The 8,842-nt window shown below is 36.3% G+C and overlaps 1 protein-coding gene across 1 annotated transcript; it reads right to left on the bottom strand.

Moving 5' to 3' along the window:
- Window positions 1–2,574: 2,574 nt before the first annotated feature.
- LOC310735798 (putative claudin-24) lies at window positions 2,575–4,900 on the bottom strand. The gene has a single exon (XM_083558889.1). The coding sequence runs from the start codon at window positions 4,855–4,857 to the stop codon at window positions 4,039–4,041; it is 819 nt and encodes a 272-aa protein (XP_083415015.1). The 5' UTR covers window positions 4,858–4,900; the 3' UTR covers window positions 2,575–4,038.
- Between the last annotated feature and the right edge of the window lie 3,942 nt (window positions 4,901–8,842).

Below are 8,842 nucleotides of genomic sequence, written 5' to 3'. Positions count from 1 at the left end.
ACCATGCATTATTTTTTGCTTTGCTAAATTAGTTTGTTCAGAGACATTGCCCTGGGACTAACTGATGTAACCAGATCCAGTATTTTCAGTAGGGAGAAGAGATAAAATCCTTCTGAGTCATGCTCAAAGTCTAATGTTGGATTGTTTTCTTTATCTCTTTATAACAATGTTCCACATAACCTGCTTAATCCCTAGACAATTCCCTTGTAACTCATAGTAATTACTACCACATAAATACACATGCTGAAATAAAATGCTTCAGAATGAATAAGGAAATATATAAAGGGTTAAAAATGGTATAAGAATTATATCTTATATTATACATTATCTTTACTAAATATTATCTGTTGACAAGCATGTTGGGCAGGTGAATGGTTTGTGGTTCTTTTATGTGTTTTAGAGCCATCACTAAATAAATTGGCTTACAATATGACACTAGCAAAAAAGGTGGAAAGAAAGTGGATTACTGGCATGGATACATATATAATACATAAACAGTATGTCAAGAACAATTGGACCCTGTTTGTGGTTTTAGTACAATAATCAATTAAAAGTTACTATAACTTAATAATAATAAAATACTAATAATAAAAGCTTCATAAAATAAGATTTCCTGCCCCTGAATCCTATGCTATAAGTGTGAGCTTTGAAGTTCACTCCATGACCCCTCTGGTCTCCCTGCTCATTTAAACCACAGTGGAGGATGGCAGCGGCAGGGCACGTGAGCACGTCTTCACCCTTCTCATAGCGCCTCTAATTGTTAGCCTGGAAGGGCAGCATGTGCCAACCCAACTGTGTGTGTGCTCAGCACTGCGAACAGGCTGATGCTGGCAAAACAAAAGGCCTTTCTCAGCAGCCTGACTGGCTCCAAGGCAGGGGCAAGAATCAAGGCCTGTGATTTCACAAGCCAACTCATTTTGATGAGATGTGAGAAATGACAAGTACTGTATGTATTTAAATTATACACAGTACAAACACCAGATTCAGATACATCACAGTTATGAGAGGATACATTTTACCTTTTGAAGACTGTAAAAACTTTCTGCTGGGAAATCATACCTTATGACATTTCAATCATTCTTTTATTTGTTTAAGCAGTCAACAATTTACATTTATGGCATTTTGCAGACAGTCTTACTCAGAGCAACTTACAGAAGTGCCTTGTCATCTTTATCAAAGCACATCTTTATGGCAGTTCGCTAGGGCACACACTAAAAATAGCATTTGTAAATCTAACAACTATGCCTGGGAGAATTGTACAGTATGAGAATTTCTTTTTTTTTTATACATATTTCTTTTTTTATAAAAGGCTAATTTAAGTGCTTAAATGTGGTATCATGCAGCAGCAGCATATAAATGGTCACATATATGTCAAGACTGTGATTAGCAGAAAAGCGTCTCAGAATACACAACACATAACACATTAAGGCTACAACAGCAGTAGACTGTACAGAGTTCCACTTCAGGAATTGGAAGCTTAGACAGTTTATAAATGAGAAAAACACCCCAAATATATTTTTTTTACAGAGCCTGTGCCCACTGTTGTTAGATGAAAGAGGTGGAAACCAATGTAGTCTTATGCTGTTGTAGCTATCTAACCTAAGGTTGAATGTGTTTTGCATCATCGGGCACTTACCTGTTTACCAGAATTTTAAAAATTAAATGTTATTTAAGGTAGAATCAGAATAAGAATACTTTATTAATACCATAGGGAAATTGTTACCGTAGCCTTCTTGTCATTTTCGGAAAAATCTGACCAGCTTGAACCAATTATCTCACCTCTCTGTTCAACAAGGCATTTGAACATCATTCTGTTTAAACACTTGAGACTGTTGCATGTGAAAATCCCGGGTTTCCAAAATACTCAATTCGGCTCATCTAACACCGACAACCCACATCATAGTTAATGATCACATTTTCCCTATTCTGTTTTATATGAACATTATAAATGTCTTGGACTGTATCTAAAGCTCAAATCTATCCACAGTTAAAGTGACAGAGGGATTTCCTTTCTCTCCCTTTTGCTTTTGGAGATATTTTTCTCTCTTTTGCTTTTCTGTGTGGTTTATTTGCACAAAGGAAGTGGGTAGGAAATGGGCAGCTAGTGAAAGGACCATGTGCTTGTTGTGGTGCTGAAGAAACCTTTGTATGTCTAAAGATGTTGAGATTAGCATGCAAAGATAAAGAAGTCCATTGTGGAAGGACAACAAAGAGAGCTTTGCACACACACACACACACACACACACACACACACACACACACACACACACACACACACACACACACACAAAATCAGCTGTGAGACACTTCAAAGGCAGATGTTAAATCCCTGGCTAAAGAACAGTTTTGGGAATTGCAAAGAAAATTTCAATGATGTCTTGAGCAAGCTTGTGTAACTGTATCATTATTAAAGTGGTCATTAACTGTAGCTTAGTTTAGCAGTGCAGACAGGAGGATCAGGGAAGATTACACTTAACTGCTGCTTCCAAAATCTTGCTTTGCCAGGTTTCTTTAAAAGAAACAAATCTTTCAAATCAGTGCACAGAGAATAAATCCATTAAATGTACATCAATGTTTATATACTATATATTTATTTTATTGGTTTAACCTAGTGATCACGATATACATCACCCAATCATCTGTAACAGACCCAAGAACTGTTTTACTTTTATTTGAACCAAAGAAAAATCAACAAAATTATAAATAAAACTGTAGACATAATAAAATGATATAACCACACACTCTCTATACATTTTGTTTGATAAGATATAGACATTTGCATAAAAAAAATCAAACAAGCTTGAACAATGTGATGGATGCAGTTATAAAGTACCTAAAAGTAACTAGTAAAAATAAAATACTTTATCTTCCATCCCTTTATTTTAAAAATGGATCTAAAACATTAATAATGGTCCTTACAGTAAATGATCAATTGCTCAATTTGTTCTTGCAAAGATGCTACAATGTTTTGGAATCTTAGCTTTCTGTCTTTTATTCCACACATTTCATTATCAGCCTTAATCATTGATCTTTTATAATAAACAACAAGTCATGCAAACTTTGAAATGTCATCGCATCCAAAAGTCTTTGGATCACATGCTGTATATTACATTGTCTGTTTCTTTACACATTGCACATAGTACAGTAGCAATGAAAAAACTTTCTCATGTTTGTTCCTTATAATAATTGATTACATGTTTGGGAATTAATGCTGAAGCACAAATATTCAAACGGAAGCAGACTATACTGTACATGTAATGTACATTAACATTACTGTACTGTACATTAACAGTCACAGCTGACAGAATCATTGACAGGGGCTTACAAAATAAGGTTAGATGCAAAGCACTCGTTGAACTCTCTTGCACGCACAGCAGCACACTGTAGTTATCTTTTGACTAAACATGCAGACAAAAAATAAAGATGCCAGCCAGACCTAAATACCATGCTGTGCAAGATCATACAAACAGCTAATGGCATAGTAAAAACACTGGCTAATGATCTGCTGATTTTGTGTTGATGGTGCAGACACAATGCTCTACATTTGCGACACAATGCTCTACATTTGCTTCACTTAGTCTGTATTCATCCACTTAGCTAGCAAACTAGCTATGTTAGTATACAGCATTCTTTCTAACCATTTCTGGAACACTAAACCATGGGTCTAGGCAGCACATTAGAGCATTTACTTGTGTTCTGGGCTAGCCAATAATATTCAGCCCTACACATATACCAATGGCATAACTTAAAATATCCAAGCATGAAGAGCTACTAAAATCCCATAAATACTATGTTTATACACTTTATATTGCTTGAAATGATTTGTAACAGTGTTCTGTCTGGTGCATAAAATAAATTCTAATAAATATAAAATAAGTTACCTTAAAAAAAATGGTGAAAGAGCAGCATCCTGTAATTTTGCAGATTATGTCCAGTACAGTTGTTCCAACTCACCAGAGTACTACTTCTACGGTGAAGTGGAATGTGATTATTGGAAACAGATATTTTATTTTGGAAAAAATCATCCCCTAGCATTTACTACACATATTCAGTCCTCCTTCCTGGAGAAAGTTCAGGCTTGGCATGTCCTCCTTGTAATGGTACAGACTCTGGCAACGGGCATGGCACATCTTGCAGCCAGATGCAGGAGGTAATGAGCAGAGATCCAGCGACAATGTACAGAAATGCTGCAATCCAGCCCCAGAAGAGAGCTTGACCAAACTCCCAACGTGGAACCACTTCGGGAACAGACTCATCAAAGAATCTCAGAACTGTCAGATGGGCTATATAGGACACAGGAACCAGACCCATAACTCCGGCAACAAAGCACAACACTCCCCCCATCATCTTCAGTGTCCTCTTTTCTCTGAGGGTCTCAGTACCTTTGCAGCTGTTGACCAGATAAATGCCTGGGATTGTAAAAGATATTCCTATGAACCCGGCAGCCAATGTGGCACACATAAGGATGCGAGCCAAGCGGATATCAGGAGGGAGTCCGAGAAGACTGTTGTACGGCCGGCACTCTAGGACACCCAGCTCCTGTATTACACAAGTCTCCCACAAGCCCAGCTCGTAGCTCTCAGCAGGAAGGAGATCAGTGGACAGTGTGAGCCACTGGGACATCAGAGTGGTAGTCAGTGAGAAGAGCCAGGCGCTCAGAGCAAAAAACACACCAAGAAGCTCCAGAACACATACTCCAGGTTCCATGACAGTACACCAGGAGAAGTTTATAGCAGAGATTATAGCAGAGACACCACTGTGCTGCCTGCTTACTAAAGCATTAATAACAATTCCTTCTTCTCCAGTGAGTTTCCTTTGAAGGAGTGTATTTAACAGGCACAGCCAGGAGGATGGCATCGTTCTGACATGTTGCCCTCCTCTCGCTAAAGTTGCGTCTGAACTGCACGGATCAGCGGCAAGGGAAATTTGCAGGAAAACAACAGCGTTATTCACACATGCAGATCATTTCCACACAGTCAATCTCAAAGCATGTGGGAAGAATAATGTCAGGCTGGTTTAGAAATGCAGATTCAACAGTGTGAAAGTTTACATGGTGGAGGTACTCCTTCTTCAAATTCAGTTTTATAGTCTTTGTAGCAAAAAAAATACAACTTGGCTAAGGCACTCTACAATTGTTGACTGCAACATGTAGTAAGGAGAAAATAAAAAAATCTTTATGTTCTGGAAAAAAACTAAAATGTTAAGCCTTTGTTCACATTGACTCAGGTGAAGTCAGTGACCATTTAATGTACACCTCTGAATCTCAAAGTTTTAAATGTGCAAGCATCTTTTTTTTTAACCAGGTCACAAATTAATACATTCAAACCACAAGTATCGTTTCTTAAGATTTTGTGGTTATGAAGTACTTAACTTGTAGCTATTGTATTTAAAAATGAGTAAGACACAGACAAAACAACTGAGACCAGGGAACTTAATTATAGAGGTGATTTATTACACTGTATTTCAGTCTTGGAATGATGCATAAAGACATGTTTAAGTCACTGGCACTGGCACATGGATGCACTTAGCAATTAGATTAAGAACATTTTAAAAGTAAAAATCTTCACTTGTTTTTTTCTTCACAATTGACATCACTTATGACTTTCCAGCATATGAAGTCATGAACTTCAGGGAGAAAATAAGTGGACTTATAAAAATAACAACAAAATCACCAAAGCAAAATAATTTTTTATAGAAAGAAATATATAATATAATACAAGCACCCACTAATGCTCTCATGTTTACCTTTGGACTTTGAAGCATTAGTTGAATGAAAAGGTTTTCAACCCTCATGTATCTGGAATTAAAACATGAAAAAATCTAGCTTATGTAATAATAATAATAATAATAATAATAATAATAATAATAACAATAATAACAATGATAATAATAATAATAATAATAATAATAATAATAATAATAATAATAATAATAAAAATAATAATAATAATTATTATTATTATTATGGTCAAACGTTTAACATTTCTTTTAGATAACATTAAAGACAACTGCCTTAGTGTTTACAGGTTGTTTGACCATAATAATAATAATAATAATAAAAGTAATAATAATAATAATAATAATAATAATAATAATAATAATGATCATTATTATTATTATTATTATTATTAATAATAAAAACAACCTGTAACCACTAAGTCAGCAGTTATCTTTATTAGTAAAGTTAAATATTCAATTCAATTCAATTCAATTCACTTTTATTTGTAGAACGCTTTTAACAATGGGCATTGTCTCAAAGCAGCTTTACACAGACAATGTGGTAAGAAAGAATGAATAAGATTGTAAATCTTTAAGACTTTATAAGTGTAAGTTTGTAATGAGCAAGCCGGTGGTGACTGTGGCAAGAAAAACTCCCTGAGATGGCATAAGGAAGAAACCTTGAGAGGAACCAGACTCAAGAGGGAACCCATCCTCATCTGGGTGGCAACGAATGTCCATTTATTACAGATAAACGATGTTGAGGTGTGCATCGAAGGTGATCAGATGCAAACTGAAGTCCTGAGTCAGTGTAGCAGACTGTTGACATTAACTACAGTCCAAATCCAAATCCTAAAAGAGCCTGTTTTTACTCTGTAATTTCATGGATTCCCAGGGCGTTGATAAGAAACATCCCCAGCTGCACAGAGTGGCCTCCAATCGAAGAAAACACCATCCAGAGGCAGGCTGGGATGAAGTGGGCAGGTCCAAGGAGAGGGGCAGGAACAGTAGTCACTGGAACCTCAAGAGCATGTTTAACTTAAATGAGAGAGAGGGAGAGAAAGAGAGAAAGAGAGAGAGAGATAGAGAGAGAGAGAGAGAGAGAGAGAGAGAGAGAGAGAGAGAGAGAGAGAGAGAGAGAGGGAAAGAGAGAGGGGAGAGAATGATATGCATTATTAAGTATCCTTATTGTTGTATAAAAGTTAAGGACACTGTGCAGTTGGGGATATGCCAAGGCTTGGCATATCCCCATATATATATATATATATATATATATATATATATATATATATATATATATATATATATATATATATATATATATATATGGGGATATGCTTGGTGAAAAAAATATATTTTTTGTGAAAAAAAGTTTTTGTGAAATAAAAGCACAAAAATACCTTGTTTGGAGTTTTCATCTGTTTCATTTCATTTTTTGGAATGTATTTAGATTATTAAAATATTATAATGCTAATAAGAATAATAAGAATATTTTCCTTTTTTTACTTTCAAAATATATAATAATAACAGCTCACAATTCTTATTGTTACGTCTCACCACAGAGGGGCGCCAGAACACAACATTAAATATTTTATATGCTATAGTATATATTTGTATAATAGCATATAGTACAGTTTATAGTATGTCTGTAGCCTACTCTAGGACAAACGTTTAAAACCAGCATTGCCTGTGTTTAATCTTGATCTATTTTTTTTCTCCAAAATATTAACACAAAAATGGTTTTATCTTGAATCGCTTACGCATAAGCGCCAGTCTTTGAAACGTTTTCTCCCTTTCTGCAGTTTATGCGCACCACTGGTTGCTGTGTTGACGTTTACAAACGCGCCTGATACCTTTTAATTAAGTCAGATTCTGCGTCTCAAAACGAGAATAATCGGCCTCACTACCTGATATCAAAAACCTGACTGACCTGATTAAGGACTAAGGGTGTGCCCTTAACGCTAGCATTAGAGATCATAGTAGAATTGATTTTACATAGGAGTCCTATATATTAAGTACATAACATAAATGACTTTATAGAAAAACTAAATATGCTTAAAATTTAGGGATTGGGACATATTGAGTGTAATAGCAATTCTTCTGGTAACTCACATAGTCCACCATAAGCATGAGGTGGAACCATATGCATGCAATATTAACTTAATTAATCTATTCATCCTTAGTAAGCACTTTACTCTGGTCAGGTTCACCTTAGAGCAGGGGTGGGATAGAAAACCTGTTCATGGTTCAGGAATACACTTGGTATATGCAGGACACTATGGACCTACTCATTAAACACCTAGGGGCAATTTAATGTAGATAAGCCATTACCATGCTTTTTGAGATGTTAGCCAGTGTGTAGTATAATCACATGGTTTGTCAAGATTGGACTGGAAGAACTTGAATGACCTGCATCAATTCCTGACCTTAAACCTACAGAGCTTCTTTTAGATGAATGATTTGGAATGCCGACTGCACCCCAGGCTGATCTCACTATTGCTGTAGTTAAAGTGCACATCCCTACAACCATACTCCAAAATTTAGCGAAGAATACCACTTGATCTCCTGAACACACAACATATCTACCTTTCTCCTCTCCATCATATCAGCTATCTCTCTCCCTTTACCAGTCATAGGACCCACATTTAAAGTACCAACCCGAACCTCCACTCTCCTCCACTTCTCCTTTCCCTGCGTCTCTGCAGACATCTTCCTCCACTCCTTCTCCTAATTTGGCCAACAGAAGCCCAACAGGTACCCTGATGCTAACAACACCCGTGGTGGTCATTGGTAACCCGGGCCTTGACCGATCCACTATGAAAGTCTGATGCGTGATCTGCATATTTGATTTGGCACATGTTTACACTGGATGCCCTTCATAACATAATCCTCCCCATTTATCTGGACTTGGGATCTGCATGTTTAATGACAATGTCCAAACTTTTGTCCATGTAATGTGTAAACATTGATGCACCAATATGATTGCCATACAAGATCTGGTAAATATTGCATTGTGTATCATATTGTATCGTGCCGTATCATAGTAGATTCAGTGCTGTCATTATTAACTGAAATATCGTATGGTTACTTGTCTACAAGATACCAGCCTGCCAAAGCCAAGGCC

This window comes from Silurus aristotelis (assembly GCF_946808225.1).
Source record: "Silurus aristotelis genome assembly, chromosome: 13".
Taxonomy (NCBI): domain Eukaryota; kingdom Metazoa; phylum Chordata; class Actinopteri; order Siluriformes; family Siluridae; genus Silurus; species Silurus aristotelis.
The sequence above is the reverse complement of the archived record's forward strand: the minus strand, read 5'-3'. Positions and strand labels throughout refer to the sequence as shown.